Source organism: Gracilinanus agilis, chromosome 5 (assembly GCF_016433145.1).
Source record: "Gracilinanus agilis isolate LMUSP501 chromosome 5, AgileGrace, whole genome shotgun sequence".
NCBI lineage: Eukaryota > Metazoa > Chordata > Mammalia > Didelphimorphia > Didelphidae > Gracilinanus > Gracilinanus agilis.
Window position 1 is genome coordinate 290,989,515 of NC_058134.1, and position 24,224 is coordinate 291,013,738.

Below are 24,224 nucleotides of genomic sequence, written 5' to 3' on the forward strand. Positions count from 1 at the left end.
GAACTCACGACTCAGAGACCCAGGACTTTCAGGAGTTCATTGCTGAAAATGAGACGGCTGTGATGCACCTGCAGAGCGCCGAGGAGCTGGAGAGACTTAAAGCTGAAGACTCCAGCGGCTCCAGTGCCAGCTTGGACTCCAGCATCGAGAGCCACCTGGGTGTTTGCATCTTGGAAGAGCCCCTTTCAGTTCCTGAAGAGCTGTGCCCAGGACTTACTGCCCCCATCCTCATCCAAGCCCAGCTTCCCTCAGGCTCTTCAGTTTTATGCTTTGCTGAGAACTCTGAGCACCCAGCTGCCCCAACAGTGAATGAACCCTCTTACTTGAACAGTAGCCCTGTGGTCTATTACCAGGTGGAGCAAAGGTCAGTCTTGGGGATGAAGGAAGAACCTAATTCAGAAACATCTGAAATCCCCCCTTCGTTTCCCATAGAAAAGGATTTGAGTGTCTTTTCTCTTCCTGCTACCTCATTGGTGGCCTGTAGCCCCACAGACCCAGCTGCCCTCAGTAAACCAGAGGTGGGGAAATCGCCCACTTCAGAATCCTTACTGCCAGAAAGCTGTAACCCCGAAGGGCCTGAATGTGATGATTTCCGTCCTACCTGGTCCCCACCAAACCTTCCATTCCACACAGACAGTGAGGAAGGCTGTGGGATAGAGCAAACCTCAGGTGGGGTCTGTGATCAGGACCAGCTTCCTAAGGACTCCTCTCTGGCACTCCCTCTGCCAGTGTGACCTGAGGAACACTGCCCCTCTCCCAATCTCTATTTATTCACTTATTTTATCTAATACTATTTTAAAACAAAACTGAAAGAAGCCACTGCTGCTCCCAAGTTATTTTGTTGGGGTCTGTGGAGAAGGGGGGGTGGGGTGGAAGGGATATGTGGGAGGTGGCGGGGGGTGGGGGTTGGAGATGGTATTTGTACAGATATTTTAAAAGAAAGGAAAGATGGACACAAGGAGACCAAACCCCAACTTTTAATCCCTTGAAGGGTCTTGGTGCACAGGGGGACTGTGCTGTCTTAAAACCCCAAGATTTCTGGGCCATTGGGAAGAAGAGGCTGTGATCTGACAGGAAGGATTGAGTCTCTCAAGTCACTCTTCTTCCAAGGGGACCAGAATGTGGGAATCTTTGAACAGCATGGCAAACAAAGTGCCCCTTCCCTTGAATTTCCCTCCCTCCAAAGGGGCCAGATAAAAGCTTATTTCCATACATTGTTGGTCTGACACTTCTTTTGTGGGAGCCTGGTGGTGCTTCTGGTTTGAATATCATGTGGTTCCCTGTACTAAGAGAGGAAAGGGCCAGAATGGGCCTTCTGCTGTAGAAACCTCGGTGATTTATAGAAACCAGCCATTTTCCCATTTGGTGAACAGGTTAATATAGGGAACATGTGATGTTCTCTGACCTCCCCACAGTGGTGATCCCTGATCTGTCACTTGAATTGTTTTCTCCTGTGGGCCCTTGTGGGGGGGGGGGGCGGTTCCAGCCCTCGTAGACCCTCTTTCTTCTTTAAGTGTCTAACAAATGCACAACTCTGCCAGGAAGCTTTAGGTAGGGTACCTTCATTCAAGAAGGTCTGTCTTCCTCCCTGGGGCAGAAGGACTAAGCAGTTAGCCTTTCTCTGCATCCTGGCTATGCTCATTTACTCAATCAGCTGCTTCTTTGGGGAATCTGCTACTGTTAATGGGGCAAAGAATGTGGTCAGTCTGCAGTGATGAGTTTTTGTTCTCCTTTTCTACCATTATAACACCAACCCTCCTAGGGATGAGGGATTAAGGGAAGAGGAAAGCCTTTACACTCCATTCCACAGTAGGAGTTGAATTGGAAATCTCTATTGGGTCTCTTAGGTTTCGATGATACTTTGGCTCTTTAGCAGAACAAGCTAGTTGTTGAGTGCTACGTTGTGTGATTGCAAATGCTAAGAGTTCTAAATTTTAAAGGTTTGGAGTTGGAGATATTTTGTGGAGTAATCTCTTGAGATCTGTAGAGTTCCTTGCTCAAGCAGAGGATGAAATGACTTATTTCTGTCTGTTGTGCTCTTAACACCTGCTCCTTGGAGTGAATGTCCTCTTTATAAGTGATAATTATCTATTTCTTTTCTTAAAGAGGAAGAAATAAAACCACTACTTTTTGGCTGTTAGCCCCTGCTCCCCAATGTGGTTAGCAAAAAGTAAAGTAAAATATGAAGAACATGTGCTATGCACATGAGTTTGGTCTGCCTGCCTTCTTTCAAGGGCTGGTGGTTTGAATTTAATATTCATCCACAGCAGCATTTCAACTGTAACCCCTTACTTTGGCTGCTAGCTGAGTCTGAAGCACTTGTATTTTAGTAATTATGCTCATTTCAGCCCATTCTACAATTTTCTACATTCTTAATTTTTCCTGCCTTGTCTAACCAAGTATGGCATTTCTTCCCGGAAATATGGTTTCATCACTTGGTGCACTTCCCCTGAACAGTCAGACTTCGAGACAGGCCTTCAATCTATAGGGACTGGGTTACCGGTGGACTTCTCTAGAGAAAAGCTCGTTCTGTAATTTCCAGGGCAGGCGAGGATAGATAAGACAAATTGTCCATCGCAGACATGGTCCAACCCACCCTGTATCCCAGGGCTTCTACCTGGAAAACTACTTCTTCATGCAGCCTCACTTTTTTTTTTTTCCTTAACAAAATCCTGTATTCCTAATCCCCATCGGCCCTTCCCTTTTGAGAGCTAAATTGAACTGTCTTGCTGAGCAGTGAGCCTCGTCTACCGACCAGCCCATCTTGTTTCTGGTGCTACTTGAATTGAACAGAACAGCTGTGGTTCATGGTTGCTAGGCAGCTAGGTCACTGACTGCAAAAGCAGATGGCTTCCTCTCTGCTCTGTCTTTACTTATTTGGAAAAAGTGACTTTACAACCCCCTAATGATTCTTTTCAAAATTTCCCTCTGTATGCAGGTAGTAATTTTTGATGTGAATCCAACGCAGTTTGTCTGGTTCTTTGCATTTGGGGGGTTGGGAAGGGAGGAGGGAGGAAAACTTTTAGGTTCTTCCATTGTGATAATGCTGTATTTAAAGAAAATATTTAAATGTAAAATTAAACAAATGCTCAAAAGAGTGGCGTGTGATGCTTTTCCCTGGCAAAATACAAGTCTTATTTTCTGTGAGGAAAGGAACGACAGACACCTTATCTACAGTTGTGTGTGTAGAATTATATATAAGAAGTAAGAATTAATGTCAGGACTGGCAACACTTTACAAGGGAAAAATTCTTTATTCTATTAGAGCATCATTTACTCTTGGCCCTCCTCATATTTAACATGTATTCTCTTATCCCTTAGCTGGCCTACATTCCTGGGGCCACTTTATTTCTTTTGTTGGGATCTTTGTCCAGCTGCCACTTGTTTTCCATACTTAGGTCCACAAATTTATATGTGAAATCTGTCTATATACAATCAGGACCCTAAGAATTATTTAAAGAAGAAATAAGGCACAATTTTAGTCTGTAGCACTTTCTTTTTGTATAATTTATAGCTTAAGTCACAATTTGGGATCACCTTTTTCTTGAGGCAAGACAGTCTCTTACAAAATGAGTAGAACATTGAAGTAATTTGTAGCCATTTGTTTAATTAGATCTTGTGGTTGAACACGTTGCTTCATGTATTTACAATAAGTTATAAGTCACTGACATGTACACATATAGAAACTTAGCCCAATTTACAGTCTCTTGAGGGCAGACCTTCCCACAGATGGACACACTGAGCCAGGCACTAACTGGTATTTTTCTAGGGTCCTCTGTGGCCCAAACACTACAGTCTCTGTGGCAGAGATAGTTGGTTATCCACTACACAATTAAAGGAGCCAGAGTCTAAGAAGATCCACAGGGACTATATAATAGCCCAGACATTAAGACAAGGCAGGTGAAACTGTAAACATGTGAGGGGAGTACATGGGGAAAGGTTCTCTTCCAAAGGGAAATACTTCCCTTTTCCCCTTTCCTTACAGGATCTCAGGTAGGTAGAGAGGAGCTAACTACTGTAGCCTACTGTGAGGGATAAACTTAGAAAGGAGTAGAGGAAAATATTGGGCCAGCAAGTGAAGAATATCCCTCTCTGGCAACTTTATAAAGGGACAGAAGACTGTTTGGGGGCATAAGTGCTTAAGTTCAAGTAGCTTTGTTCCCTGTACCATACAGGAATTTATTTAGTTCAGTGGAAAACCAGCCAGAAGGAACCTAGCAGCAGACAGGGCCTTAATGAATATGAAACAGGCTGTTTTTCCCGAACCAGAACTTGATTATGATCACAAAAGGGTCCATGCACAGGGCTGCTTCCAGATAACACTGTGTGTAGGGACAGACCCCACCAGAGTCACAAATGGACTCATTTTCAGTTCTAGCTGGAAGGAAAACAGTAGCTTTTCCTCCTACTTCAGGTACCACACCATAAGGCATTTGTTCCTCTGTCTAGGAGTCTGGGGCTGACAGGCACCTGGTCCCAGGCCACATCTCCAAGAAAGATCTAGGACGGTCTTGTTCTTTTTAGTGGCTCCCTCAGCGCCTTTTCCCAGGGTAGCTGGTAGAAAGTAAGACCACAGCATGCAGCAGGAGGGACATCTCACTGCCTGAAAACACCACCAGTGTTAGTCCTGCAGTGGCAGAGGCCCTGGCCCCCAAGCCCACAGCATGCTGGGGTGGGGAGGAAAAGGACATGAGGTATACACATGTATAAACTGGTATCAGGGCCTGGGAATAGGCTGACAAGTACCAATGGTTTGAAATCAAAAGATGAGTGTCCTAGGAGTTCCACCCACTCTTATAGAGCTTGGTCCCCAAAGCACAAGTCTTCTTTCCATTCAGCCTTATCTCTTAATCTAATCTAAGTAGAACCTTCAGTGAAATGAATATGCTCCTAAACACCATTGATCTCTCGGGGTTCCAGGGCTCCTGAATCCAGCAGCTAACTCTGGGGACTTTGCTCATCTAGCAAGGGAGGTTCTTCCACTTCCCACCTGACACTCGGGAGTCCCCAGCAGACCCCAAGTTAAGTTAAGGAGAGGTCACAGTACTCAGAGGCACAGAGGAAACAGAGTCTTACTTCTCAAGCTACAGGAAAGCTGTAGCCAGTCTTTCAGCCATTTTTGGCACTTCTCCTCAGCAAGGTGGGTAGAATCCAGGCCACGGAGATAGCAAGCCTAAACACAGCCAAAGAAAAATTTCTCAGTAGTTGTGGGGACAAGGAGAGCCAGGAGAATGGAAATGGGTGCTCGGTCTGAGAACCTCCTTTTATTAAGTTAAGAGTCTCTGCAACAAACCTTTCAACCAGAGCGATTTAGACAGGTTTGAGTTTCTCACATGCTGGTTGAGGAGCCAACAGCAGAGAAAGAGAGCTGGTAATGAGAGGAAAAACAAAGTAGGCTGGGTAATCTGTACTGTGGAGCTACAGTATCCTTTAGGTTGGTGCCCCAGAGGCAAAAAAGCAACAACTAGGCACCCAGAACTCTGCCCAGTTTCTGCAATAATCACAGATGAACAAGGGGTTAGAGGAGGAGGAACAAGGAGTGGGACCTACTTAAGCCTAATTGTGGCTCCAAACCCCAGCATGATCATGGAGCTCCACAAAGGTTTAGGATTATGGCTAAAACCAAGCTCTCACCGATTTTATTTCCTGAGCAGTCAGCTGGCCAATCCCCAGTCTTTTCAAAGCTTTGTCTAGTTGGTGAAGCACAGTGATGTGATTACGCAGACGGTATCTCAGCAAAACAGAGGGTAGGTGAGGTGTGAGAAGCATGGCCCGACTCAAGGCTTTCTGTGACATGGCGGCACACAAGGACAGGGGTCACGTATTATTCCTTCAATTAGGAGAGGGAGGCTCAAGGTTAAGTAGGGGCTGGGAGTGAAGGAGGGAAGAAAGCCCAAAAAACTTACCATGTGTGCAGTAGAAAGATAAACCATGTTCAGGGGATAGTCAGAAAAACACTCCCTCAAAGGCTGCAGATCATCTACCCCAGGAGAAGCACCATTCCGAACCTTGTAAAAGCAAGAGATGGTGGTGGTTAAACCCTGACATTCTACCTGGGAGGGAAGAAATAGGCCCCTCAGTACACACCTCATCTGGCACCACCATAAGTCTGCTCTGCTTGGTACCTGGTTTCATGGAAATTCTGGGAATTTTCTCCTAGGAAAAGTGAACCCAGAAGGTACCTTGTTGCACAGCTGTGTCAAATGCCACCGGAGAGCTTCATCTGACACCAAAGGGGTGGCCTTTTCTAAGCAGCTGAGGATCTCTGGATGAGACCGCTTTCGGAAAGCATGGTAGATATCCAAGAATTCCATCTGCTGCTTTGAGGTCCAGAAATGCCGGATCAGCAGTTGCCGGGGAAACAAGTACCTAAAGGAAAAAATGCCTGTCAGGATCTCCTTGTCATAAATTAAAGCTTTCAGGAGCTGATGTTAGGAAAAGAAAGGAGATACTTGATTTCCTTAACTGTTCTCTTTTAGCTGAGTTTCTGACTAAGGAACAAAAAACACATTGAAGTAAGAATAGACAACTAGCCTGACATGCAGCAATCAAAAGGAGAGGATTTTTTTGAACCAAGGTGAAGAACAAAGGTCAGAGTTACAAATGGTCCTGGATATTGCACACAAGGGCTGAAGCTTCACCCTTCAGAACCATGTTTATGCATGCACACGGCATGAAAAAAAAATGGGTGGTGCATCAGTTTGGCCAGTCATCATCAACAATGGCAAAGATAAAATAAAAATATGGAGTTTACATTAGAGGGGAGCCCCAAATTGCTCTGCCTCTAGTGATTTGGCTGTTGCCCCTGAGAACTTTTATGAGTGCCACAAATCGCTGCCTACCCTATCCAATCCCATTTTGCCCTGTTCTCTCAGAGTACTTGCCAAGTAGCTTAAGGCAATCTTCTGGAAGAATGATATCTGAGGAAGCTAGTTTGATAAGATCCACCAAGGTTCAGAAATGAAACGTTTTAAAAGTTTTTCCATTAGAAAATTTTGGAGCATGTTATGATATATGAAGCTGCAGGAAAAGAGAACTGGAGTTAAGTTAGCGGTTCTGGGTTCAAAAACTATGTTCTGTCACTTAACTACCCATATGAACTTGGGTAAATCTTCTCTAGGCCTCAGAAACTTCATCTGCAAAATATACTATCTAGGGTCCCTTCCAGTACTATGATTCTGTGACCTTTCTAAAAATGCTGTGGCTTAAAAACCTAAAGTCTATACTCACATCAGCAGGAAGATCAGGTAGTTGGCAAAGGGTGGGATGGAAATGATGCCCAGGAAAAGACACTTGGTGATATCTCGTCGAAACTGAGCAGAAAGTAAACATAGCTGCTATTTCAGCTTGGGAAGTGCCTACCTATGATGGACCTCCCCCATCCCACTGCAGAATGGGCTCCTTATTTCCCAGAAAGGGATCAGATGCCTTCAAACATCTTAGGGAATGTTCCTCATTCTCTGCTTCAAGGCTGTTCACTAGTTTACCCTTAAAGGTGTCTTCCTTTATGTTCAGCAACCCATTTGGATTTTCATGCTTACTTTTTAAATAAAGAACTCTCTATAAAGAAAGGTGCCTAAAGCTCCAGGGAGATTTGCTCTAAAAAATAACTGGCTCAGTGACATGCCTACAGAACACCCACATCTAAAAAGGAATGGTAAACTTCTAGTCTCACAGCCAGCAAAATGAATGAAATAGAAAAAGAAATAAATCATTGATTTGTTCTTTAAATCATGCCAAATACATTTCCCCCACACAGCCCAATTCTCTGACCCATACCTGTCTCATATGCTCCATATCCCGGTATGAAAGCTGATGAAACATTAATTTTTGCTGGGCCATAAATGCCTTTATTCTTCTAGCTTTTTTTGCATCAGCCCAAAGCATCTGAAATCCTGCCTCATTAAATAAAAACACAGAGGATGAGGTTGTATCCAAGTTGGAATCCTATCAACCCTCTGCTTAACAAGCACATTCACCCTTCCCCATCCAAAAAACAAGCATTTATTAAGTCTCTTTTAACACTGCCCTAATCTCTGCTGCACTCATCTATATTTTCCACCAATAAAACCCCTCATTTCCAGTCAAACTAGACTTTTGCACTGTCTTGGGATAACTGCCTTCCCTTTTGTCTGATAAACTGTTTTTCTCTTGTTTCAATCACCACTCATGGCCACTTCTGCCCCCCAAGCCTTCATATTCCAGTCACTGATTCCCCTCTCCAGCAGTCACAAACTTTCTGTTGACTGTGCTTATTGTTTTCTGTTGTGCTTTACTGAAGGGGCCACATCTAATTATGACTTTCTTTTTTCTTAAACTTATCTTCCAAACATCATAATCTCCCAGAAATGTCTACACATGTCTGCACCTTACTTTTTACATTTTTTTTTTTAAACCTTTACCTTCTGCCTTAGAATGAATTCTAAGACAGAAGAGCAGTAAGGGCTGGGCAATTGGGATTAGGTGATTTGCCCAGGGTCACACAGCTAGGAAGTGCTGAGACCACATTTGAAGCCAGGTCCTCTGATCTCCAGGCCAGGCTCTTTGTTCACAGCCACCTCAATGACCCATAATTATTACTTCCTACCAGTAAGGTGCTGAGCATCCTGACTACTAAATTACTTGTGGACTGGCTTCAGTCCCCATAGGAAGCTGGATGGGGAGGCCTTTGTTCCCTCAGTAGACAAATCACAGGGCTGCTTTTTTCCCCAATGCTGAAGAATCCCATTCCAGGCCTAATAGGGAGTCTGCTACAATCTGCTGTGAGACCAGGAAAAGAGATTTCACAAGTGGGAAGGCCCAGGAATGGTTTCTCATTTTACTACCAAGATATCCTGTGTCTGGAGCCCTAGTCAGGAGGTAATTTTGCTCAGCGGGCTGTGGGAGTGATTCTGGCCCAGCTCTTCTTTCCAGGAGGCAGCTCGTGGCTGATCACACTCGCTCTTACCCGTTGCTCGTTGCCCAAGAGCCAGCCCCAGCGGCTTCCATTCCTGCCTTGTTTTTTTACCTTGCAGGAAGAGTGAATACACGAGATAGAATCGGGGGAAGCGACGCTCCAAGAAGCGATTATATTTCTCATTAACCAACTTTGCCTTGGTCACCACGAAAGAGAAAACGCTCTTCACGGCTACTTTGGAGGAGAGGTGAAGCCTGGAATGTCTGCAGGGGAAGAGATCACACACTATCAGTCATCAGGGTTCCCGGCTTCCTTTGGCTTCCCTTCACCTGGTCCCTGCTGTACTCTAGAGCCCACGAGAAGGGAGCTCAAGGCCGGCCGGGAGGAAGCTGAACGCTAAGCAAGAGTTCTGAATGCGTTTCGGAGTCGGGGGGTAAAAAGGGGATGGAGGAGAGGAAGGGAGGTGGAGGAAGAGGAGGGAAGGAGGAGTAGAGGCAGAGAGCAGAAGGAGGAAAAGGGGCGGGTCCTGGCAGGGGGCCCTGCTGGGTGGGGAGCGGGCTGAACACGCAGGGGCCACACTGGGGGAGGAGAAGCGTAGAACCTGAGCGCAGTGAATGCCGGAGAAAGGCCATAGGGCGATGGAGGAGAAGTTCCTCACCTAGGAGGCCCCCAGGCCGGGCTCCGGCGCCCAGGTTGTAGCCGCAGAGAGAAGAGGGGTCCCGGGGGACCGCCTAGAGAGATGTGTCTCCAGCAGACCCTGGACAGCGCCATCTTGACACAGGGGGGAGGGGGAGAGGCTGTCGTGAGGTCAAGGGTTACCGTGAGGTCCCGAATCCATTCGCGCACGCGCCTCCTCCGAAAGCTGATTGGGTGGCTCCGGTTCTCGGCCCAGCGCTTGGCTCCAGTCCAAGGAGGGACTTAAAAAGAGCTTGAAGCAAGTCAAGAGAGGGACTTGTCAAGTGCCCACTAGGGAACGGCCTTCCGGAAGTATTCCCGAGTTTCCTCAGGCAGAAGTGCAATTGCAGTGGTCGACCTTGAGGTCTGCAGTGATCCCTGAGGGCAGCGCCTTCGGGCGCCGCCCTCTTCCAACATGGCTGCTGCCAGTAGTCTGGTTCCGGGGCGTTCCCTGGCGGTCCCTAGCGGGCATGATGGGTCCTGCATGCAGACTAGGGGTGTATTCGCTTTCCATTTACACCCACTCTGGACCGCGGCTCGGATCCCACACTTGAAGAGAGCGCCGGGCCTAGAGTCGAATACACTAGTTCAAATGCGTCGTCAGGCACTTCCCTGCTGTGGGATCCTCGAAAAGCCACTTAATCGCTTTTTGCCTCTGTTTCCCCGCCTGTAAAATGGAATATAACAGTAGAATCTATTTCCGAGGGAGGTTGTGAGGCAAAAATGAAATATTTATAAAACACTAGACGCTTAGTAATTGCTTATTTCTTTCCCCGGACACGTCCCTACCTCATTCTGGATCTCAGTTTCCCCCATCTGTACAGCAAAGGGGAGGAAGATGAACTTCACCAATTAACCTGGGTTCCAACAATTCTTTAAAATATTCTGATTATTATTTCAATAAAATTGGTTTCCTTGGTAATCCTATGTTTCCAAGTAAATATTTGCATATTTGTTGCATTTCACATTTTCCTGGTTCCACTCAGGCTGATCTTCAAGGTCCCGTAATAACACTACCTAGCATTTTGTAATTCCATATTTTCAGAAAACCTATGCTTTCTCCCATGCAAAACCGGGACTGATGGTTTCACCAGTCTGGGGAACTTCCGGAGGGAATAACTCCATCTACCAACTCCCTGAGCATCTTCTCCTGTGGAGATCTCTTTATCATCTCTGATAATCTGATGACAGTTTAGTTGATAAGGAAATGAGGACAGGACAAGGGAAATGTCTTTTACTTCATGCTTCCAGCTCTGGCTCCAGGAGCATGGAGTTTATTATATATACTTCAAGACTCATTTCACACAAAAGAACCCCCCTGAAACTTCCCCTTTGCGCAGAAACACAAATTATGTCACATCAAAGCACAATAAAGTTATAGTTTTACAAAGAATTTTCTTACGAAGATAATGCCGGATGAGAAACAGTCTCAAGGTTAAAAATGAGCCTCACTTTATCTAAAAGTTATTTTGCCTGAGCTTGCCACTCCGTGACCTTGGGATGCCTGGAGCAGTTAGAGAGATACCCACAGCTGCAGCTTTACTCTGCTGAGTGAAAAAAAGGCTGTTAACTCATTAAGTGCTGGTTTACTAAGAACTTAAAGTTTTCCTAGAAGGCTATAATGTTTTTCAATAAGAAAAGGTGTGGATCATAAAAGGGGTCAAGAGAGGAGTCTCAGATTTTTATCTATTCTCTTATTGCACATTCTCCCTAACTTAAGAGTCTTGGGCTGCCTAGAGCAATGGCTTCCTCCTCAAGTCTTCCTGTCTTCCCGGTGAGTTCTCAATCACCTTTGCCTCTCAGAGGCTGAGAAATGCATCTAATCTGGAGATGACCTCTAATGTATGAAAAGATGGTAGGATTCTAGAGTCAGGGGTCCTGGGTTCAAATGTGGCCTCAGATCGTTCCTAGCTGTGTGACTGGCCAAGTCACTTCACCCCCATTGTCTAGCTCTTACTGCTCTTCTGCTTTAGAACCAATACACAGTATTGATTCTAAGACAGAAGGTAAAGGTTTAAAAGGAGGAGGAGGAGGAGGAGGAGGTAGGATTTAGAATTGGACAGAGCCTGTGGGGTCATAGCCCAAACCTTTCACACAGGAGAATGCCAAGACTCAAAATAGGTGATGGGTAGCTAATTTTTACATACAAAACCTCTGACTCAGTTCAGTGCTCTCCTGTGTCATCAGGTTGGATGATGGATTAGGATCCCAAAAGGTTACCAGGCTAAAATGGTAAACCAGAAGTAAGAGAAAAGGTATTCTTCCATTTAAAATAGAAATTGATATAATTAAACTGTAAATAATATCACAATCTCCTATATCAAGATAAAAAAAATCGACACCCCAGGGAAAACAGGATGGATGGCAGAGACCATATTTCAGGATAATTTTTGTGAAAAAGGGCTTAATTTTAGTTCCTTTTGAAAGATCAGACTACCCCATTGTTGTGGGGGGCTTGAGGTGAACCCCCTGGGTTTGGGCCAGGTACCCGTTGCAAGAATGCAAGACTTCATAACTTAGCTTAGAAATGAAAAGAGAAATTTATTAATTTAGAACTCATGAACTCATGTTGAATGTGGCTGGGAGGACAGCATAGAAGGAAAGCTGCCTCCTAGAGGATGATCCAAGGAGGATAATTCTCTTAAGGGTCTTTCTTATTATCACTAGCCTTTGAAGTCCAGGCTGACCAGTTCTTTAGCCTTAACAAGAATTCGAGGAAGCAAAGGAATTTTCCTGCACACAGTTTGGCCTGAAACACTCTTATAATTTGGGGGTGCAAGGTAAACCTAGAGTCGAACATCAGAGCTCATTATTTGCCATCTCCAGAGATTGCTTAACAGTGGGGACATAAAGTGAGTTAACTAGTTTGCTTTAGGGATATTGTTCCAAACCAGCTCTCAAAAGAATCCTAGGAGAATTCTGTGCAACAAAAACAACATAAGAGAAAATAAGGTAAAAAATTGACTATGAAATATGACAGATTAAAAATTTGACATCTAAAAGGTGTAAGGTACTATTAAGAAATAAAAAGGAGGCTCAGCTCAGTGGACCGAGAGCTAGGTCTGGAGGACATGGGTTCAAATCAGACACTTATCAACTATATGACTCTAGCCAAGTCACTTAACCCAGTTTACCTCAGTTTCTTCTTCTGTAAAATGAGCTGGAATAGGAAATGGCAAGCCACTCTTGTGTCTTTGCCACAAAAACCTCAAATGGAGTGGCAAAAATATTCATACTACTGAAAAAAGTAACTGAACAACTATAAACATAAGAGGGTTATACCCCCCCCCCCAATAACCCCTCAGTCATTTGAGCTGGGGAGAGAGGGAGAAGAGCTATAACTACCTGGGGTTTTAGATACTCTCTGGATCCGTATTCCTAAACATACAGCTCTTAGTGACCCTGGGCAAGTGCCTTAACCCTGATTACTTAGCCCTTACAGATCTGCTGCCTTAGAAGCGATATTTAGTATTGTCAGCTTGAAATGTGGACACCCTGAGTTTACCCCTGCCCTTTGAGAAACCCAGGACCAGGCTCACCTGTTTGGGGCTGACCTATAGACCTTAAACTGTTTGTGAACTCTAATTTGGCTAAGATTAGTAGATAGAGTCAAATGTTGAGTATCTTTATTTGTTTTAGAAGCTTCTGCCATTGTATTAAAGTCTCCTCTCAGGAAGCCCAGCTCTTAGTTTGACCTTTGTAATGGTTATAGTTGAGGCTCCCTGATACCCCTCATTGCTTGCAGTTTGCCTGCCCAGGCTTGTTGTACCAAGTTCTACAGAGGGTATAAAAGACCCCGAGTTGTGTCACGCTTTGGAGAAAGCATCCACTATGGTGTCTTCTCCCAGGAGTCCCAGGATGTAGACCCTGTAAAGTTCTTGGCACTGGGCTCTGTGTAGTGGCTGAATATTGGACCTCTAACCCTTTCCAGATTAAAGATTTGGTCTTTCTGACTACTTAAATAGTTCTGTGTTTTTTTCCAAGTTAACAATATCAATTCTAAAGACAGAAATTAGGATTTAAAAAAAAAAAGAAGAAATAATGAAGGCAAAATCCAATTTACAATAGAAATATGGACAAAGATTATAAACAAAGAATTCAAATACATACACCTATGTATGAATACCTATTAGAAACTTTCCATTAAACTTCATTACAAACAACTATACTGGTTTGGCAACTAGATTAATTTCAATACATAAAATATTAATATTTTTAAGTTTTCTGACAGTTTTCAAAAGAGGAAATTCATTGTTCATAGATATTCAAGAAAATACTGAACCTCTGCTTGGTGGGAGGCAGATCAGTGGAAAGTGGGAGATGTAAGAAAACTGTAAAGGTAGGGATGGCAGACTATTTAGGGACTCAAAGGCCAGAGGATTTGATATTTGACATTCCAGGTGCTACAGAGCCGATGGCATATATTCCAGGACAGTGTCGGGGAGGTGGGATGGGAAAAGTGTGTGATGTGGTCAGACCTCCTACTAACAGATTGCTCTGATTCACCAGGGGGTGGCAGGCCCATGTGGGCTAAGAATATTCAACCTGAGCAAGTCTGAGAGGCTTTACTGAACAGTCCAGGCAAGCACAGCCTTTCACGTCATCAATGTGGTTACTCAGACAATAACCATCCCCAAAAGGCCTCCCTTAAGTACCTGTTTATCTTCCAGGCACTCCAGGATTCTGAAGTCAGAATCAAGGCTAAGTAGACACAATTGCTAACCTCTAGGAATGTACAGTTTAAGAGCCTGTAACATGGACAGATAAGCCCAGGGCATAGCGTAGACCAATAAAAGCCTCCCACTCAAGGCTTTAACTACTGTTAGTAAAGCATTAACCTCCCGCCCCAGTCAAGGTGAATGGAACTTGGGCTGGGGAGAAGTTTATCATTATCAGCCTTTGGTAGGCTGATAGGACCCAGTAGCTTGGTAGGACCCAGTTAATGGGCATTCTAAGCACCAGTAAGACCAGGAAAACCCTCACTGGATCAGTCCAGGAATCTTTGGACAATTCTTCTCCTTTACCCCTCCCTGAAACCCAAGGACTAGCCTGCCCCAATTACTGACCTCACCCAGGTCTCCTTCGCCCAGGCTTACTTTAAATATCTAGACCTTTACCCAGCATCATCTGGAACTGACTGCCTTCAGCCAAACTCAGTGTGCGGGCTGGCACGTCCACAGCGACCGTGGCCAAAAAAAGTGTTTAAGAAAAATTACAGGAGGCAGGGATTTTTTATTTACCATTGATTATAGCCATCTTGGGTTCTGCTTACCTGATTTATTAATATTCAGCAAAGTACAAGGCACATTATTTACACAGAGTGACCCCTGTGGGCTGTGCCTTGCCCCAGCTCTATTAACACTCTCCTTCCTTCCCCATCTTGATCCTTGAATCCCTCCCACCATCATTTCATACATGTGCTGCTGAATGAAATCCTGGACTTTTTGTCAGAGACACTTGCTAGAAAACGTTTTCCCCAGTTTGTTGTTTCCCTTCTAATCTTGACTGCATTCATTTTGTTTGTACAAACCCTTTTTAATTTGATGTAAGCAACTTCATCCATTTCATTTTTTGTTATGTTCTCAGTGTCTTCTTTGGTCATAAATTCTTCCCTTAGCCATAACTCTGACAGGTAAACTTTTCTGTGCTCCCCTAATTTGTGTGGTATTACACCCATTTGGGCTTTATCTTGGTGTATGGTGTGAGATGCTGGCCCTCACTGCTACAAAGCAACTCTTTTGCATCTCCCTAATTAACTCACTATCCCACTCAATGCAGCTGCCCTACTGAATCTTCTCATCCCTTCTCAAAGCTCCTCTGGCTCCCTTTCCACCCACCCTCGTGATGAGAACACTACCTCATATTTCCCTGAAAAAATGGAAGTCATTCACCACAGATTACCTCTTTGCCACTCTCTTTGTCATCATGTCTCAAATAATAATGTGGCTCTTCTCCTTGCCAAGTCAAAACCCTCTACATATCTACCTATTCTATTCCATGTTCTCCAGTTTGCCTCTTCTTTCATCCCCACTTTCACTAATCTTCAAATCTCTCTCTCTCTCTCTCTCTCTCATGGATGCTCCCCTATTTCTTATAAACATGTGAATGTGTTCTTGTGCTCAAAAAACTCTCAGCTGATTTTTCCATCCCTTTCCCTATCATTCCATAACTTTCTTCCCATTTGTGGCTAAAGTCTTTGAGAGTGCCATTTACAACAGATGTCTCCTTTTCCTTTCCTTTTACCTTCTTCATAATTCTCTCCGGTCTGTTTTCTAACCTCACAATTCAACCCAAACTGCTCTTTCTAAAATTACTAATGATCTCTTAATTCCTAGATCTAATGGTCTTTCTCAGACCTCATCTTTCTTGATCTCGCTGAAGTTTTTGACACTATTGATCATTCTTAGCTTCCTTGATGTTCCTTTCTCTCTAGGTTTTCAGGATTCTTCTCTCCCTTGGTTCTCCTCCTATCTGTCACCACTCCTCAGTCCTTTTTCTTGGCTCTTTATCCAGATCATGGTCACTAATCACAGTTTTCCCCATAGTATTTCAGTTGGTGATCTCATCAGCTCCCAGGGATTCACTCATCTCGATGTTGATGATTCTGAGATGTATTTATCCATCCCTAGCCTCTCTGCTGCCCTCCAGTGTCTTCTAATATTCAGCAAAGTACCAAGGCAAAGTACAACTGCTCATTAGACATCTCGAATGGATATACTTCTTAAAATTAAAATTGTCTTTCTGGCTGATGGGGGCTTGACCTAAGAGATGAATGAGACAAGAGTAGGGAGATATGGCAGAGTTTATTGGGAGAGTAAGGGAGTGTAATGCCAAGAGGATTAGCAAAAGGGTCCTGTCTAGGCTGGGGGAGTCATAGGTTTTTATAGGTTGGGGAAGGATAGGGGTGTAGAGGCTAAAGCAGGTTGGATTCATCTCATTGGTTGTTTGGCAGGGGGGTGTTTCCCAGTGTTTGGAGTGGAAATTGGGCTTCCTCCATACCGAGGGGTGCCCTGGAGCACCCAAATAATAAACGTGAGAGGCCTTTAGGAATGCAAAACAGAAAACGCTTTATTCTCTATTGCACAAGAGCAGGGACACTCCATCAAGCCTGCCATGCCCACAGAAAGACAGCAAAGCCCCCAATTTATAGGACAAATACAATTCTGAGTTCACACAACATCATTACATGGTGTTACATTTTATTCTGCCTGGATGGATCCTGGCATCCCCCCGAACTATGAGACTATCTTGCAAAATGGGAGCTTTGGGGACCATTGAAAGGTCGGATGTTTTACAAAGTATGCAACCAAGCACAATTCCTGGAAGTTTTTGGTGCCAGGCCAGATAACCGGGATGGGGGAGCAGCACCAACTGGCTGATTTCTCAGGGGAAAGTGGGTGGGGAAAATGGCAAGCTGCCCTCCTGCTTTTTGCAGAGCCTTTATTTCTCTTTTGACCTCACCTGAGTCTTTTGGGCAGGCACCATTCACACAGGGCTGGCTGCAGGAGCTCTGACCTGAGAGTTTAAACAGAAGGGAAGGGAAGGGAAGGGAAGGGAAGGGAAGGGAAAGGAAGGGAAGGGAAGGGAAGGGGTGTATTTGGCTGAGAGACAGAGACAGAGACAGAGAGACAGACAGAGACAAGAGACAGGGACCAGAGTCTCATGGGAAGGGACTGACTCTTACTGTTTTTACTGGGGGTATAAGGATATTTCATGGGGGATCAATATTGCTAGCCAGTCACTACCGTGAGAATAACACGGGATTACTCCACACTCCACAGGCCAGGAATGAAGAGTTCTTGAGCAGGGGATGGTACATCGTTTGTCTTGGATCTGTCAGGCTGGCACAGAGAGTCTCCATGTTCTGTCTTGTGGAACAGGTGATACCAGTCTTTTGTTCCATGGTTCCAACAGGTGCTGGGGAGGGGGAGGGCTGTTAGTTTTGACTGGTGTTGGATGAAGGAGGGTCTAAAGGCTGTCAAAAACGCCTAACACTAAACTAATGATCTTTCCCCTCAAATCCTCTTCTTCCTAACTTCCCTATTACTATTGAATAATGCACTCAGTACTATAGAGCTCAATTACAATTGAGCCTCATCATCCCCATCCCCCAGACTCCCAACCTGGCTTTCATCATGGACTAAGAGATGAATGAGACAAGAGTAGGGAGATATGGCAGAGTTTATTGGGAGAGTAAGGGAGTGTAATGCCTGCTGCAAGCCTTGTCAGTTTTGGCCTTTATACCATCTCTCACATATATTCCTTCCCTTCTCTGATACTGACTCCACTCTTGTCCAGGTCCTTATCACATGACACCTGAACTCTTTCAGTAGCCTCTTGGTTGGACTCCCTGGCATGTCTCTCCACACTCTGGTCCATTCTCCATTCAGCCACCAAAGTGATTTCCCTATCGTGTGGGTCTGATCTGTCAACCTCAAACTCAATTCCAATGGCTCCCTAGCCCTCCAGGATCACATACAAAATCCTTTGTTGAGGGGCAGTGAGGGGGCTCAGTGGATAGTGTATAAATGGAGATTTTGATCCCCCATAAATCCCTTTTCCTCAAAATTCCCTTTAATCTCTCCTGCGCCTCCACATTTGCATGGTCACATTATTATTTTGTATTTGGCTCTAACTCCTCTCTCTTCCTCTTTTGTTCCTGGGAGCGGGCTGGTTAGTAACCTTTTAATTATGTCTCTGTTAATTTATTATTAATAAAGTATTCATAAATATAATATCTAGTATTTTTCAAATTAATTTTAACCTCCACAATAGAGAACCAGGCCTAGAGGTGGGAGGTCCAGAGTTCAAACCTTGCCTCAGACACTTCCCCGGCTGGGTGACCCTCGTCAAGTCACTTAACCCCCATGGCCTAGCCCTTACTGCTCTTCTGCCTTCAAACCAATGCGTAATATTGATTCCAAGATAGAAAGTAAGGCGCACAGTTTTTTAAGCCCCTCGTTTGGCATTCAGAGTTCTTCATCACCTGGACACCCCCACTGCCAACCCCCCTGTACACACACAAGTTCACTTTCCATTCTTCTAATGCCTTACATCCCCCCACTCTATTGCCACTGGATTATGTGACTTAGTGATCCTGGCTTCCTTGCTATTCCTTGAATGAGACATTCCATCATTTTCGCTGGGTATCTACTTGATGCCCAGAATGCTCTAGGCTACCTTCCTAAAATCCCACCTTCTACAAGAAGCCTTTCTGGATCCTCCTTAATTCTAGTCCCTTCCCTCGGTTGATTGTCCATACATCTCCTGTGCTTTTCAAGAGCTCCCAGTCTAATGGAAGAGAAGGAACATACTCATCAAGGAAGCAGACAAACAGTGACAAAATATGCAGATGAAGGGAACAAACTCAGGCTGCCTTCGAGATCATTATTATACAACAAAGAAAATGATTTTCCCCCCTGAAATGTATAGGAGTGAAAGAAGGGTTAATGCATCCGTACACATTTATATATGTGCAGGCTTAAATGTTTAGATTCTTTGGAATCTTTTCCTTTTTGTAAAGACAAAGCAAGATGATAATGTAAACCAAACTGAGATCTAGAAGGGCATCGCTTTATTTTCCAGTATGAAATGAAGGTATAGCAGACTGGATGGAGCCTGGGCTCCAGGGTGGTGAACCACGTCCAAGTCCATCTACTACCCCATTACTCAAAGTCCCCAGAGAGCTTAGTCAGCAATTATCTCTTGAAGGTTGAATTAGTGCAGCTTGCTCTGTTGGAGACAAACGTATCTCTTCCCAGTTACAGACTCAGTAGGAAGTTTCTCCCTTCCGCAGCCTTCTAGTAATTCCCAGAAGATGGTTTGGGTTTTTGTTCTCTGCTTCAGCCCCATCGGTATGGTCCCCCCTCTCTGTTCTCTGTAGCACTACTTCTCATTCTCTCTAAAAGCTTCAGGGGTATGTCTCCTGTCCCTTCATGTATTAAATCTCTTTCCTTTCAGGTACTTTTTTTTGTCATTTTATTTTTTTTATTTTTAAATTTAAATGTATTCATTTGTTGCATTAAAATTCTCAGTTAAGGGGCAGCTGGGTAGCTCAGTGGAGTGAGAGTCAGGCCTAGAGACAGGAGGCCCTAGGTTCAAATCTGACCTCAGACACTTCCCAGCTGTGTGACCCTGGGCAAGTCACTTGACCCCCATTGCCCACCCTTACCACTCTTCCACCTATGAGACAATACACCGAAGTACAAGGGTTAAAAAAAAAAAAATCTCAATTAACTCCATCCCTCCCTTCTCTCTTCCTGTTCAAGAAGGTATCATTTGACAAAGAGATATAGGTATAAAATGATGTCTGTCTTACTTCTATTATTCAGTTCTTTCTCTGGCGGGTGGGACATAGACGAGCCATTCTTCAAATAGTATTTCTGTTTCTGTATATAATATTCTCTCTCTCTCTCTCTCTCTCTCTCTCTCTCTCTCTCTCTCTCTCTCTCTCTCTCTCTCTTAAACCCTTTCTTTTTGTCTTAGAATGAATACTAAGTATTGGTTCCAGGGCAGAAAAGTGCTAAGGGCTAGGTAACTGGGGCTAAGTGACTTGCCCAGGGTCACACAGGAAGTTTTTTGAAGGCAGACTTGAATCCAGGTCCTCCCAATCCCGGACCAGGCTCTCTATCCCCTGAGCCACCTAGTTGCCCCTATCATGTTCTCTTGGTTCTGCTTGTTTTTCTCCTCATAATTTCAGGTAAGTCTTTCCTGTTTTTCCAAAAGTAACCTGCTCGTCATTTCTCCCAGCTCAGTAGTATTCCATCATCACCATGTGCCACAACCTGTTTTGTCATTCTCCAGTTGATGGTGTGTAAATGGAATTAGCTCAAGCCCATTCATAGTTAGAACTCCAGCCACAGAGATGATGTCATCCCCACCGCCCTTAGTGTGGAGGGAGATGAGTTACCCACACGTGACAATAAGTAACAAATCAAGAACAAGGGACTGCCCTTTGGGCAGTCCAAAATCAGTGCAGAGGCTGCCATTTGTCCACTTGAATTAGAGGTGGACCCACGGGAAGTGTGAGGAAAGACACCATCTCTTTAAGTATGTTGGTAACTTCCTGCTAAGGGAGTTCGTGCTTTGAATGTGGTGCTGAAGGATCTCGGCTGAGACCTCAGGCAGCTTCTCCTCTGAACTGTTCTGTGGGTAAGTTAGGCTGACTTCCTGGACCTACCTTGGCTTTTCCTACCTTAAGTAGGCTTCTTGCCTCCCTAATTGCTAAGGCCTTGCGGTGTGTAATCTAGTTTAATTAGCTTTTTAACCCTCTCTCTGTCCGGGCCACTGCGGGCCAGGACTAGCCTCTCCCTCTCTCTATTTCCCTACCTTCTACCCTTCCTAATTGTAAATAAACTACCTTAAACCAGATCCTGACTTGGGTCTATTTTAATTGTGGAATCAATCTGAATTATTGATTCCTGATGGCCACACCTTAAATATATATTACATAAAATCTCCCTCTTACAACGGACAGCCCTTCAGTTTCAAAGTCTTTGCCACAGCAAAGAGAGCTGCTATCCATATTTTAGAACAGATAGGTTCATGGCAATGTGACTGTGGACAGTCACTGAGATCTTCCTGAGTTTCATTTTTCTCATCTGTCAAATGAAGGAGTTGGACTAATTGGCCTCTGAGGCCATGATCCTCTAATGCAGGGGTTGGCAACCTTTTTGGCCGTGAGAGCCATAAATGCCACATTTTTTAAAATGTCATTTCATGAGAGCCCTACAGTGCTCACAGTGCGGCTCCTGTAACAGCGCCTGAAAAAAAAAGGACTTTATGGCTCCTGCAGAAAGAGCCTGATCTGGCCCTCAAAAGAGCCAGATATTGCCGACCCCTGCTCTAACCCCTGTTGAGACAAAACCATCAAGTTAATCCTTCAGTTTCCATTTGGGTAGGTGTGACAAAGGGACAATGAGCGTGGTTCAGAGTTGAATGAAAGAGGATAATAGGGTGGATAGAATTTAAGAAATCACTTCCAGGAATCTCAACTTACTCTGTGCCTACAGTCATGTGGTACTGTAAAAATAAACTAAATCCTTATAGAAGCCTTAGTAACAGGAGCAGTGGGTCATTTGTCTGAGTGTGTCAATTGTCTTCTTTGTCTGAGCTGGTTAGCAGTGGAAACTGGTGGTCACTTTCTTTTCTTTTTCTTTTTTTAATAGGCAATGGGAGTTAAGTGACTTGCCCAGGGTCACACAGCTGAGAAGTGTCTGAGGTCAGACTTGAACCTAGGACATCCCATCTCTAGGCCTGGCTCTCAGTCCACTGAGCTACCCAGCTGCCCCCTGGTGGTCACTTTCAAGATCAGCTATTTCTAAATTGTATGTCTGAAATGGATAAAAATCTGAATGAAACACATATTATTGAACCATAAGGAATCACGAAAGGAATAGATTCAGAGAAACCCAAGAGGATTTTATGAACTGATGTAGCATGAAGTGAGAGGAATCAGAAGAACCATTTGTAAGTAACCACAACACTCTTAAAGTAAAACAGTTGAAAGGTCTTTGAACAACAGTCAGTATATTGATCAAATATGACTTCAGAAGGTGAAGAGGGATCATACTTCCAAACTATTTTGGCATTCAGAGCTCTAACTAACCTAGCCAGTGCCTAGCCTTCTAAGCTTCTTATACCTTAGTCCCAAGTACATTCTCCAATCCAGTAACACTGGCCTCCTGGATGTTCTACAAACAAGACACTCCATCTTTCAGTTCTGGGCCTTTTCTCTGGCTGCCCTTCATGCTTGGAACACTCTTCCCTCCTCTGTTCCAACTACTGACCTCCCTGGCTTCTTTTAAGTTCCAACTAAAACCCCACCATGTCAGAATTACCAAGGAGGCAACTAGGTTACTCAGTGGATGGAGCTTTAGATTTTGAGTTGGGAAGACCTTAGTTCAAATTTGACTTCAGACACTTACAAGCTGTGTTACCCTGGACAAATCACTTAACTTCTGTTTGCCTTAATCCACTGGAAAAGAAAATGGCAAACCACTCCACTATCATTACCAAGAAAACCTCATGGACAGTGTGGTTCACAAGCTTATAAAGAGTCGGACAAGACTGAACAATAGCCACAAAATCCCACCTTTTACAGGAAGCCATCCCCAATTCCTCTTAATTCTGGTGCCTTTGCTTTTTTCATGATTTTTCTATTAATCTCGTATATAACTTGCTTTGTATAAATTTGTTTGCATGTTTTCTCCTCTACTAAATTATTAGCCTCTTTTTAAAAAAAATCCTTACATTCAGTCTTAGAATCAATATTGTGTATTGGTTCCAAGGCAGAAGACGGTAAGAGCTAGGCAATTGGGGTTAACTGACTTGCCCAGGGCCACACAACTAGAAAGTATCTGAGGCTACATTTGAACCTAGAGACCTCTGGTCTTTAGGCCTGGCTTTCAATCCACTTATTGTATGCTTCTTGAGAAAAGATACTGTCTTTTCTCTTTTTTGTAATGTAGCACAGTGTTTGGCATATTAATAAATGCTGATTAATTGATTGATTGATTCTACCCTCTTGACTGAGAGATGATGGACCAGGAAACACAGAATGAAATAAACAATTTGAGGCAAAGTCAGTGTTTAGATTAGTTATGTGAGATGATATTTATAATCAGGAAAGGTTTTATATTTTTTGTCCAGGGGATAGGGAGTTATGAAGAGGAAGTTTAGAGCAGTGCTAGCTATACAAAAAAAAAAAAAAACAAAAAGAAGAAAGAAAGAAAAATAATCAGTGAAACATTTGTAAAAAATAAACAAGAAAGCAGAAGGGAGTTTACAAGGGGACATAGATAAGAAGGGCAATTCTAGAACTTTTGAGTTAAATATATACTTTTTAAAAAGCTATTCAAATAAAAGATTTATGGGGTCATGAACAATCCACATTTCCTATTCTTTATAGAAGGACATTTGTTATTGCTATTTGTCAAGTTTTTTTGTCAATAAAAAATAAAATAAAAAACGACTTTCACTGATTCTGTAGTATTCACAAATGGGGTATATGTCTATATTCAGATAGTCACATAAACTATATACACATAGTCACATATAGGCTATGAATAAACATTGATAATAAAGGTCCAAAAATGAATGAATGAAAAGGTCTCTCTTTCCTTCCTCACCCCCTCTGGCATGTCTGTAGTCCATTGAAATCAGTAGCAATGTCTATTGGAACCAGCCTACCCTGGATTAGCAACAGGTGATAACAAGTGGCAACATCTACACCCTTAGAAGAAATTGGATACAGTAGGAAAAAAGGACTTCTGGATTTCAAGGAACTTGCCAGAGAACTAAACAGAATTAGGACTCCATGAAACAGAAAAAGGACTACCAGTCTAGAGCATATGAATATATTCTTTGACTTTAAATTTGAACCTATTCTCCCTGATGACCTTTATTCTGTTCAGAGAGTGAATATTTCTTTTTTTGTTTGTTTGTTTGTTTTTTGGAGGAGGTAATGTTTCTATAACAACTCTCTTAGCTATACTTTGTAGTGCAGGGATTTTGCATGCAATATTGCCCTAGGCAAACCTGTCAGTTACCCTGAATGGAATCTTGCTGATGGCATGGCCATGGGGCAGGTGCAAACTGGCAGTTGGGCTGTGACTATATAAGGCCCTGCAAAACCAACCCCGGGTTCTGACTTC

General features: G+C 43.8%; 1 protein-coding gene across 4 annotated transcripts; it reads right to left on the reverse strand.

Annotated features, from left to right (window-relative positions):
- Positions 1-3,249: 3,249 nt before the first annotated feature.
- LETMD1 (LETM1 domain containing 1) lies at positions 3,250-9,666 on the reverse strand. 4 transcript variants are annotated; one of them, XM_044678005.1, is made up of 9 exons: positions 9,554-9,666; positions 9,007-9,158; positions 7,779-7,894; positions 7,230-7,312; positions 6,182-6,368; positions 5,906-6,007; positions 5,634-5,786; positions 5,076-5,172; positions 3,250-4,602 (listed from the first exon to the last, which is right to left on the reverse strand). In XM_044678005.1, exons 1-9 carry the CDS (start codon positions 9,664-9,666, stop codon positions 4,532-4,534), a joined length of 1,074 nt encoding a protein of 357 aa, XP_044533940.1. In that variant the 3' UTR covers positions 3,250-4,531. The 4 variants fall into 4 exon arrangements, with proteins under 4 accessions (XP_044533940.1, XP_044533939.1, XP_044533941.1 ...); XM_044678004.1 differs by having other exon boundaries at positions 9,007-9,180; positions 9,552-9,666; XM_044678006.1 differs by lacking the exons at positions 7,230-7,312; positions 7,779-7,894; positions 9,007-9,158.
- Positions 9,667-24,224: the final 14,558 nt, after the last annotated feature.